The 12,483-nt window shown below is 36.3% G+C and overlaps 1 protein-coding gene across 1 annotated transcript; it reads right to left on the minus strand.

The window, feature by feature from the left end:
• LOC145552267 (uncharacterized) lies at nt 1-7,200 on the minus strand. Its single transcript, XM_081609136.1, has one exon. It carries the CDS (start codon nt 3,651-3,653, stop codon nt 2,190-2,192), a length of 1,464 nt encoding a protein of 487 aa, XP_081465262.1. The 5' UTR covers nt 3,654-7,200; the 3' UTR covers nt 1-2,189.
• Between the last annotated feature and the right edge of the window lie 5,283 nt (nt 7,201-12,483).

A 12,483-nucleotide genomic window follows, 5' to 3' on the forward strand; every position in this document is an offset into this window, starting at 1 on the left:
TTAAAGTCATTGAAAATAATTTATTTCTCATTCAGTTGTCTCACGTGACACAGCAACAGAATAAACTGCAGCTTTAACATGGCCCCTTATTTTTAAAGTTCACACATTTGTTTTTAACCAATACGTTATTTACTCTTGCTCATTATATTCTGCTTTTGATATAATTTCTATGGTACTGGTACAATGTGCAATCCTGTATAAAAACAAAATAGATACTTAAACCCATCGGATACTTAGTTTTCTAGAAACCACTATGGAGAAGTGCTCTATTATTTATTCAGCTACTCCTGCAGTCACCTTAAAGGGTCAAAGTAAAGGTTGAGGTTTTTAAGAGGCCTGCAAGCATCATGAAGTCCAAGGAGGCCTTTTGGTTCATTACAAAAAAAAGGATCACCTTCTAATTTACACATTGATTAATATTAAGATTCAACTGAGTACTACTGTGACTTCTTTTAATGCTTCTTTCATGGAACATCAACATAAAGGGAAACTTTCAAACTTGGAAGTGTTTGTGCACCGTACCAAGGTGATAAGCCCTTTGCTAACCCTGTAGTTGCATGAAATAAAAAAAGCCAAAATGTTCTATTGAGCTTTGTGTAGCTTCAGTAACAGTTGATTGGGTTCTTCATATCTTAAGAACTGGCTGCACAAATGTAATTTCAGCAACATGATCTAGTAAGGTTAAAACTAAACTGTGCCTCTTGTGAATAAGTCTGTAGGAGGTCAAAAGTGGAAAACATGGAGTTAGAAGCAGTGTATGTTTAATTATGTTACAACTTTGCAGCTGCTTAAGACTAACTAAGGTTGTTTAACACTAAACAACTTCAGTTACCATTAGCAGCTAACAGTGTGAGTTATTAATGTTAGCGGTGGATTTTTACAAATGAGGCATAATTTATTAAATAAAAAACAACTTGGTTGATCAAAATTGATACTTTTTTGATATTGGTACAAAGGACAAAAGTGCAGTGTGGAAAAGGTTTAAGTTCTTTAGTTTGTTTCAGACTTTTGGGTCAGCAGCAGAGGTGAAAGTAGTTTGAAATTCTTGGGGGGTACTATGACAAAAATAATAATGCAATTATTATTATATAAAAATAACATATAATAATGAGATGCTATCTAATTGAGATAATATCTCATTAAAATAATGAAATATATCTCAAAATAATGAGATAGTATCTCATTATTATGAGATACTATAATGAGATATAGCAACTCATTATAATGAGATAGTAATAGTATCTCATTATTTTAATAAGGTAGTGATACTATCTTATTATAATGAGATATTGATACTATCTCATTATAATGAGTTGCTATATCTCATTATAATGAGATACAATCTCATTATAATGAGATAGTATCTCATTATAATGAGATACTCACTCATTATTCTTGAGATAGCTCATTATAATGGGATAATTTAGAGTGGTGGAAATGGGCTTCTGTACTTTGTAGACATCTTGCTGTAAAACTTTAGGATAAATTAAATTAAGAAATTTAATACTAAGCAAAATGGCAGCGCAATAAATTAAAAGTGTCATGATTTACCAAATGACACTTTATGACAACAGTTTAAGTGTCGTGAAGACTTCCTCATGTTTATGACGGTGATATGACAGTCTTATTCAAACCCCGTCAAATAAAGTGTTACCGCCTAATCACTTTTTTCCCCCGAATGGTAGGAAAAACCGGAGCTCCCGGAGAAAACCTGTGCATTTAGTTTAGATTGTGTCCATTTAAAGAGTGTCTCCAACAGTTAATGAGAGAGACAAAGGTAAATTTAAAAGACACCAATTAGCCTAGTCACTTTTTTCCCCCGAATGGTAGGAAAAACCGGAGCTCCCGGAGAAAACCTATGCATTTAGTTTAGATTGTGTCCATTTAAAGAGTGTCTCCAACAGTTAATCAGAGAGAGACAAAGGTAAATTTAAAAGACACCAATTAGCCTAGTCACTTTTTTTCCCTGAATGGTAGGAAAAACCGGAGCACCCGGTGAAAACCTATGCATCCCATTTAAAGAGTGTGTCGTCGAAAGAAACACATAAGGATGCAAGTTATTAATCAATGAGCTAATAAAGTTGATTTGATTAAAACAGAAAATGATGGTTATGGAAAAACAAAAGTAAGTCGATTGGGACGTTATCATTTCATGATTAGAACTGTCCATCCATCCATCCAAACGCACCTCATAATATATTTTTGCCTCTAACGTCTAATAAGGGAGTTTTATCGTTCTCATCTGCACTCCCGCCAGGTTGCCCACTAATTTTTCTCTGCTCTTTTTCCGTGGGACAAACCTTCCTGGCTGCTGGTGTAAAATGCGGGATTTCAGGCTTCTTTTTACTTGGGGGAGTTGGCTTCAGTTTTAATTTTGGTTGTGTTTTGAGGTCGTCTTTAAATGCTGGCTCCAACTTGCCGTCACGAAGATACAGGATTTTTCGATTACATATAAAATTTGTTTTTGGTAGCTGGACTTTATTTTTCTGGATTGGTGGTTGAACTTGTTTATCGTTTGCTTCTCTTTCAGTTTTGCTGACATATGTAGGTCTCTTAAAAGTAATTTCATTGTCTACCTTGTCCTCTTTGTTCTTTAAGGACTCCTTCAATCGCTCGTGTTCCATTTTCTCACTAGTGTATAATTGTGTCACCTTATTCACTTTGTCGGTGGCTTCTTTAAGTTGAAATTGATCATTCTTGCTGTTTTCGGTTAGTTCCTTTATATGATAATTTAAGGCTTTAATTTGTGTCTTTAGGTCTTTCCAATCAGATTCTGTATGTTCTAAAGCTTTTTTCGCAGAGAGAGCCTCTCTTTGTTGTTGGAAGGCTAAGAGCCTGGAGGTATCAGCCTGCTGCTCCTTGAGTTTTCCCATCTCTTGTTCTTGTCTCGTCAGACGTCCTTTTAATGTCCTGGTTAGTTTTTTTTCCAGAGTTAATGCGCTTGAAGATAAATCGGCCCTTGCTTTAAACTCTTGTTTAGTTCTATCTATTGCTTCCTCCAGCGGGGTTTTCGGAAGCTTCTTCTCAAGAATTTTGTTTTCCTTCTCTGCCTCTTTCAGCTGCTTTTCTAGAGCGTTTACCTTGGCCTCGAGAAGTCTGTACCTGTCCTTTTCTCTCAAAATCTCCTGATTCTTTATGCCGATCTCATCAATCTTTCGGGACAGTTCGAACTCAAGTTTCTTCACTTGGCTTTGATATTTTTCAGCCTTCACTTTGTATGTATTGATTTCCGACACAATTTGCCACTTTTCTGCCTCAACCTTCTCAACCTGCAGTTTTGACTCCCTCTCAAGGTTTTTTAAAGAGGATTGAAGATCTTTGACCTTAATTTGGTACTGTTTGACCTCAGACAACAGCTGAGTCCTGTGGGAACTTCGGGTCTCTACCTCGTTTTTTAACTTTGGGATTTTCAGATTTTCCAGGTATTTGTTCTGCTTGAGAGACCAGTTTAGCTCTTTAGTGAGTGAATCAACTTTATCATTTAAAACCTCAATTTGTTCACGAGCTTTTTCCAAATCATCCTGCATTATGGAGTCCTTAATCAGTATCGCAGTTTTTTCCTTAAGCCTTTGTAAAAAATCCACAACCAATAAAACCAATTCATCCCTAGTCATTAGGCTAATTTGGGACAGTGTTAATGAATCAGTGTTCATTTTGATTGTCCGACTGATGTATCAGAAAAGCTATGAAACGATGCAAAGTTAAATCCAATACGGAATAACCAACCTCTCTGCTGCTACTTCAAATTTGATTCAGATGCAGGACATTCAAGGCATCTGTTTCTTATGACATCACAACACTTTGACATCATCAAATTCCATCAGTGAAATAATGTAATGTATGCTATGTTGCTAGGCAACTGCAAAGCCAGTTCACTTTCCAACCTCCTGGCTTTTTCTACTTTATTGTACAAACAGCCAAAGGAGTTTAAAATAAACTAATCAATCACCGCTGTGTTCAGGGAGCTTATTAATAATCGCAAAATAAATATCAAGCCTGCCAACCTAATATCGTAACGGACTGAATGTTATGTTTTTAACGTAATCTAATTTTAAACTCCTGCTCTGCTAGTTATTTTGATAATGGAACCGAAACGCACAGAATTGCGCAACACCTTGCTGAAATAATAATTACTGAGGTTATTTTTGTTGTTGGGTCATTAATTTGAACACGTTTATTGATTTTTTTGTTGTTGATCTTTAACAAAGTTACGAACGTTTTAAGCCAGTCAGAGGAGGACGTGCTGGTCTCAGCATCCTGGCGGCGTTCAGTTTGTCACCCAAAGCCGAGATCGACTCACGGAATTTTATCTTCCATGATCGACATGTTGCACCGCTGCTCTAGCAAAGCACGAACTGTTCAGAAACAATATGAAATGGGAAAAATGTTATTAACTGATTAAGTCGTGTTTTAGATTGTTCTTGAAAAACTAATCAGTCATGGCTGATTAGTGGGTGAACTCACGGCTGCAGAGTGAACCCACCGATTTTTTACAGCTGATGCAGTTACTGCGAACCCCCGCTCAATCTTTTAGGGGTACGCAGTACCTTGCCGTACCCCCCTACTTTCACCCCTGGTCAGCCGGCGCAAAAGATTTTAGTTATTATTAGCAGCTAGCATAGTGTGCATTGTAATAGATATTAACACCCAAGTTTTACAGGAGATAAGAATTGGTAAAAATAAATAAATAAAAAGGCCTTGCCTAAACAAATTAAGTTGTCAGTTGTGATATAAGTAAGGACAAGGCACTGTAATAAAAGGTTTAAATTGTTAGTTTATTAGGACAAACGTACTAATGAACTTAGTTAGCGTTAAGAAATGGTTCAGTTTGCATTGAAAAACTTTAGAGCCAAATAGTAAAGTAAAAGTAAAAATAGGCAAAACTTAAAAATATATGTTCCTGCTTGAACAAATCAGCTTTCGCTTGAGAATGTTATCAGCAAGGACAAAGTGCAAAATTAGAACGTTTATGTTATTTAGTTCAGCAGACCCCCAAAAAATAAGAAAAATCACTTAGCATTAGCAGCTAGCACCAAACGTGTTGCAAAATTAGTGCCAGATTTTACAAGTGAGAAAAGTTGGTGAAATTGAAATGAAAAATAATCAGTTTATCTTTATAAATGTGATGATGGTCACCAAGGACAGAGTGCAGTCGTAAGACGGTTTAGGCCTGGTTCCTCAGTTCAGCAGGACCAAAAAACCTAAGTCAGCATTAGCAGCTAGCACAGGTGCATTGGGATTACTAACTTTGAAGAATTGGTGGAAAAAGGAAGATATGTCTGCCGTTCCTAAAATGTTTTAAAGTAATGATATGCAGTTATTTTTTTGTAATTTAGCACACTTTGAATCAGACTTGGGAAAATCTAAAACACAAGATTCTGTGCAGACATTTTATGTTTCTATAACAACGTCAAGTTGAAACTGGTAGAGGTGCATTTTGAGTGAACCCTAAAATCTTCCTTTTTGTTCCTGATTTACTAAACCCAATAAAAACCGTATGCGTGTCGTTAGTTTAAAACTCAGTAAGAGTTCAGAAATAATGTATCACCTACTGAATTCCCTGTTTAAGTGTTTTCATGATGGTTTCACATGTTGTTGTTTTTTTTTTCTTTTGTGATGCCGACATTTATTAAACAAAAAGCAGATAACTAAAGTAAGACTATCAGGATTAAAAAAGTGTAAACTTTCACAAAATAGAAAACAGACACATTCTAACCATAAATTATAAACATGTAGTCATGCATTTGTTCATAGGGCTGCATACAGTTTAATCTTACATTTTATCTTACATATAAAATAAAGTTAGACATTTCTTGTGGTTCTTACTGTATATTTACATTATTTCTCATTAGTATTTGATGCATTAGAGTGTGGAGAGTCATGGAGGATGCTCCCAGAGTGAGGGTTAAAGTGTTTTAAGGACTACTTTAAAGAGTGTAGTATCTTCTTGTGCATGCGTGCACATCTAATAATGGGTTTTTGCTGAAGTGGCGTAGTGCCTAAGGTTAACGTGGTAACTATGTTTCCTAAAAACAACCCTACTTAACGTAAATGACATTTAACTGATGTCACAAGCTGCCAAAATACAGTATCTGATTATATTTGTCGTGTTTACGCCAAACGACCTATGTCATCTGATACAGGTTTACCCGCCAACAAACTTATGAGACACCATAAGCTACTTGTCATTGTCTGAGTGTCGTCGTAGGTGTGGTTCTTCATGGCAACAGAAATGTACTGCACTGACAGATTGGTGTGCGCCTGTGATGGTTGCTCATTGTAGGGTGACCGGAGGTCTTTGTTTTGCGCGTGGTGATCTATGGAGGATGTCCTGTGTGGGGCATCTGTGGAGACCCTTGATTGGGTTGGGATGGCGATACCCACGCTCCGGCACTGGGAGGCCGACTGGGCTCTCCGCTGCCTGACTGGTCCAGCTCAGCGCTGTCGCAGTCAGAATCATCACATAAGGCCCGGTTCTGAAGAAAAAATGAAAAGAAAAACAGTCACATGCAGGATATACGTGGAAAATGATAATCAGTTATTTGAGTTTTTTTACAGTGGTGTGTACACCTTTTTTCTTGAAAACTGTTTTTCTAATTCAAATCTTCCCAAATTATATGATATTTTGTCTGGATTACACATAATCTCGGTTTATGTGGATTAATTTAGCTAATTTGTTGTTGGGAGGGAACAACAAAAGCTCATTTAACCCTTTCATGCAGGAATTATGATCATTTGTCAGGATTTTTTTCCAAATGTTTTTTTGGTTTTCTTAATGCATAAAATAAAATAAAAAAACATAGATGGAATCTACCCTGGTGGGAGAGATTGGCTGAGCTATTGTTGCCAACAACTTTTCTCCTGCTATTAATGTTTTTGCTTTTCTTTATATGAAGTATTTCTATCAGTTGTTCTTTTTCCATTTTGTATACTTTATTTGTTTATACATTATTTTTTTTATTTTTACCTTAATGCTTACCTGGTCAGTTGAGGTGGAAATGTACATCCTCTTGATCACTGACAAATGTCAGAACCACATGGACTGAGCTGGTTACATCAGATCAATCTGAATCTTTATCATTAAAACGACTTCTTGTAATTTTAAGACATTGTTATAAAATTGCATCTTTATTCTGGTGTAATGACTGCATTCTTGCAATTAAAATTTCTTCTATCCTCACCGTAATGCTCCCTACAACTCACAGAACAGATGATTGAAATAAAGGCATTTTTTGAAAGTATTTTCTGTGATTTTAGTATAGAAATTGAGGGCGGGAGGAATCGATTAAAATCAAATATGGTATGAAAAAAAATCTTGTATCATCCAGCCTTATTCAGCATATTAAATTATATGACTAACTACATATTACTTAATATTCACATTTCTTTGCTGGTATAACCTAAATGTGTTGCATTTTAACATCTCACTTGAATTCCTGATCTACATGCAAATACTTGATATAATGTAAACACTGAGAAAAGGGGGAAAAAGTTTGTGAAATGTGGAGTATTACAAATGAGATTCAATTTTATTGTAGGTACAAACAGGATAGCAAAATGAATATATAATATACTTCCTAGCAGCTAATCAAACATCAGACTTGTTTTGCCTTTACTGGTGATGAAAACTCTGTGAGGAGAGGAAGACCGGCTCAGCCCCGTCCAGATGACTGCAGGATGACTGCAGTGTCAGGGTAATCAACAAAGTCTGCAGGTAGATTTTTGCATATCTGGTGCTCCGGGTTCAAGATCATAGTTTAACCAAGTACTGTAAATAAAAAGTTAGTCCACATTGTGATGATCCGGCAGACCGTGGACTGATAGATGCCGTACCGGTCAGCTGGTCCAGGTGCTTGGATCCAGTGGTAAGGTAATGGGCACAGAGGCTCAATCATGGCTCAGAAAAACATCACGAAGTGTTGCGATGCAAACCTGAAAAATTAAAAAGAAAAAAAACTAGTAAGTGTCCATATTTAGCTGCACAACGTAATCAAAACTAATAAATCCTCAGCTCTTTGAGAGTTTTGCTTGAAAATAAATTGACAATATCTCAGGAAATTAAATGTGTAAGTGAAATAGTTCTGGTATCACAAAGAAACTGCAAAAAAAAAAAAAATTTTCAGAGTTGTAACAACACTGAAGTTACTGAGTAAGAGTGAGCTAAAATACTACTTAGAAAATGCATGTTAAAATCTGAATACTCTTTTGAAAGTGTGCAGCTGAAATTAATTTAAACTCCTAGCAGGCAAAGCACCGTGTTCGTGTGACCGGTGGATTTCTGCGTTGTGTGTGTTGTGTGGTGATCAAACAAACCACAAGACATCAAGTCTGGATTTGGAGGCGGTCTCCGTTTATTTAATCTGTCAATCGGGAGATATTAGCATTAGCACCTAGCATGTGCTCCAGTTCTCCAACCCGATCTATACAAAATAATAGTTAGCATGCATCAAATGATATAAAGGTGTAATAGCAACTCAAATGAAAATATCCAAACACTTATCATTAATACAGAAGGAAAAATAAACATTTGAACAATATAAATGAAAGGATTACAATAGATTATAAAACTTGCCTCTCCCCAGTGGAACGAATAACAAAAGGGGAGAGGAAATTAATAACTTAATATTTATAATAGTCCTGGAGGACCCTGAACAAAAGAAGAAGAAAATAAGGCGGAGTTGGAGGACCAAACCTCTTATAGTAGACACAGAGGAACACAGCAACAGTCAAGTAGAAGCAGACAAATACATAAAAGAACACATTTTGTGGAAATATAAAACTATTAATATAGACCCAGTTACATTCGCCTAATACCTGCACCAACAATAATGCAAAAAATGATGCATATAAGAGGCATTAGTTTATAAAAGTCGAGGCAAACCTAAATTTACCATTTTAAAACCAAAATGCAGTGGGAGGATGTAACTTTATAACCTCATTTTCTAAGCAGAATCTCAGAGGGGAAAAAAAGAGAAATTACGTTGTGTAACGCAAGAACAAATAATAGCAGCCAAGTGGAAAAATTCACTCTAACGTGGATTATAATTATGAAACAGCAAAAGTAGATGTCATATTTTTGGGATTCGGAAAATACGTGATTTGTACCATTTGTTCTGTGGGTTTTTTATATGGGTCGGTGCCACTTAAACGGCTGTAAAAGCGAAGGTTTTGGACCTTAATCTGACTAACTTGTTCGGGTTGAAGCGTTGCTGCTCTCGGTTGTTCTTAAATTACCGTGCTCGGTATCGCTTGGACTGCATGTTAAATGTATTTTATATAATTGTCACATTAAAAAAAAAAGCTAAGGAGTTGCCTAAAAATAATGTAATACTCCGTATAACACAAAAGCAAACATCAACACACGTATTGACTTACCTTTTGCCGAAGGTAATTGGGCACAAGGCACAAAACAGATATTTTAAGTTTTGCGTCTTTTTCATGGTACAGATCTTGCAACTTTGGGTAAAAACAAAAGGAGCAAGCAGGACCCGGAACCAATCTATGTGGCATAAATTCAAACGGACATACGTCACCACCTCTCGTGGCATATACCCCATTGTTAGAAAAACTCCCGCTAGCTTTCCCCTATGAGTGGAGGTGGAACACAGATATTAAGTCAGGTAGTAGTAAAATCTTTTGGCTCACTGAAGTATTTAATTTATTCCTGAGCAAATGGGTTTGACTGAATAAAGTTAAACTTAATAGTTCAAACTTAATAGTTTTATTTAACTGTAATGTCTTACTACCTGAGATCTGGAGAGCATTTGAAAATACATTAAACATTTTAGAATCAGACAGATTTCTTTTTTTACTATGGAACAACCTTTATTACAAAAGGTGAAGAATAATTCAAAAATAAAGAGTGAAAAAACAACTTTGAGTCAGTTTTTTTTTCCTACGCCGCTCTGTGCTTCACGTTGTCACGGTGGCTAAGCAACATAACGCCGAGATGGAGGCTAGGCAGCTAGCCGGAGGCAACAGCTTCTCTCTTCTGGTCGTCCATATTCGTGGCTTTCGAAGGACCTGTCTTCCGTAGATTGGGCCGTTTCTCACATATACACAGTTGGGTCGGATTTTTGTGCCTCACCAAAAAGAAACCTGGGGAAAAAGAAACCCAAAATGCCTCCTGTTTGAAACAAGATGGTGCCCATACACTCTAAAAAAGATGTGTTAAAAAAACACAAAAAGTGTGTTATTAAATTAAAAGCATATTTTGTGTTAATTTTACACATTGTGTTAAATGAATATAATAATATGACACGCAGTATGTGTTAAATATTAATTTGAATATTTCAACACATGATTGTGTTAGTTTGTGTTTGTCAGGTACATAAACATGAATCTGAATGGGATATTCATCTGCCATTCAGATGGTAATTCATCTCAATGACAACTACTGTGAGATTAGTTTTTATTTTTAACATTTCCTTTTAATTTATTTTTAAACCGTGGTTGTTAATTTAGTATTGTGATGATGTTTAATAATTTTTAAAATGATGCAGAGGTATTATTTGGGGGGAGTAAATCAACACATAATGATTGAATATCACTTTTCATTAAATTACTACTATTCTTACATAATTTTAATACATGGTTATTTATTGTTTGCTAAGAAAATATTCATCCAATTTTTTAATATTTACAATAAATAACAATTATTACATATATTAATTAGAAAATATTTGAGCAAAGAAAGTTGATCAAATCAAACATCAAAGAACAACCTCAAGTCATCACAAGTGGCCACCAGATGAAGGATTAAGTTTGGATTTCCCCCGCACAGAATAAGCAAACACATGCAGGAGGCAAATATGGAGATCTTATGAAATGCAACTTCGGTAAGTTTTAAATCTGTTTAAACATAATTATATAGTCTAGAATTTCGGGACTCAATGGTTGGAAAAAACGTTATTTGTTTGTGTCACTACAGGGTCTGCAAAGTTGTAACGTTAATTATCTCACTCTGTGAGATGGGGGTCACCATTTTATCTTTTGTTAGTTGTCTTTTTTGTCTAAAGTTTATTGAAGAGGGTAAAATTTTAAAATTACATGTTAAAGGGAGATTATTGAAGTTTTGTAAATGTACAATACACGATGAATATTGCAGTGAGAATTTTTAGATGCAATGTACATTATACACAAAACGCATAATTTCTTTTTTAAAATAACATCTGCAATTCATTTTCAGGAAAACATCTCAATATAATAAATATTGTACATAAGTGTAAATATTGTCAAATAATTTAGCTTTAAATTAAAATTGGAAGCCTTTGTAATCTACAATGCCTGATTTTCTGTAAACTCGAAGTTAACAGTTTACAATAAAGCTGTAAACTTTTCTGTAAGTAAACGTGTAAATTAACGGTTCTGCAAATTCACCTAACGGTTGGAGCTCTTAACGGATGTTGGTATTCGGGTGGAAGCGCCAGTCCTCCGGAGATGTCGGAAAGTCGGTCTGACACGGTAATATTTACTATTGTTTTACTGATCTAACTCAAAAATTAAGATGGGCTGTTAGCGAACTGCCTTAAAGCTCAGCTGGCGAAAAAGTAAATAAATAACGGACATAGAAGTAATTGTAAGATGTTAGCCTTGTTAGCACTTTCGAGTGGAACTGACGTTGAGTGTCATACCGGAGTTTTGATCAAGTAACATTTAATAAATGTCAGGTACACAAACATGAATCTGAATGGGAGATTTAGGTTTAGGATTACGGCTGAGACATGCCGGGAGACATGGGTTCTCTCTTGGTGTACCGAACATAGAGTACCTCGGAGCTGGCTGTTAATGCAGCGGGAGCAGACATCTCCGAAAACGTCACCTAATCACCTAATTCCAGCAATATTGGAATTAGGTGATTTATTAATGAACCGAGCAGATATTTCAGATCTATACATCTACATTCTCGCCTAAAAACATTGTAAAAAATCATTTTGTGTAATTTTAAATGTTATACAGCAAAACATATTTTGTCGCCATTGCTGCTTTTCTGAACACCCGCTTTAAAGGATGCAGAGCCTAAATTCGGACACAGCTGTTTTTTGTTAGACTCCCCCTAGCGGTCTGGAGCACTTCCGTTTTCAGGACTTTTTGTTTGCTGCATTCGGTTTTTGTTTGCGTCTCTCTGTTTGCTGCATTCGCTTTTTGTTTGCGTCTCTTTTTTGTTTGCTGCGCGTTTGCACCTGTCGGCCACCGTAACAGGCGGGTTGGGGCAGCTTCTGCCGTGAAGCGGGTGCTCTACCGGTCTGTTGTGGTGAAAAGCTCAGCTCTCGATTTACCGGTCGATCTACGTTCCCACCCTCATCTATGGTCATGAGCTTTGGGTCATGACCGAAAGAACGAGATCACGGATACAAGCGGCCGAAATGGGTTTCCTCCGCAGGGTGGCTGGGCTCTCCCTTAGAGATAGGGTGAGAAGCTCGGTCATCCGGGAGGGACTCAGAGTAGAGCCTCTGCTCCTCCACGTCAAGAGGAGCCAGTTGA

This window comes from Poecilia reticulata, chromosome 7, assembly GCF_904066995.2.
Source record: "Poecilia reticulata chromosome 7, P_reticulata-male-v2, whole genome shotgun sequence".
NCBI classification, from domain to species: Eukaryota; Metazoa; Chordata; class Actinopteri; order Cyprinodontiformes; family Poeciliidae; genus Poecilia; species Poecilia reticulata.

What these genes read in the sequence shown, in the direction of transcription:
- LOC145552267 (XM_081609136.1), bottom strand. Translation starts at nt 3,653, where the DNA reads ATGAACACTGATTCATTAACACTGTCCCAAATTAGCCTAATGACTAGG.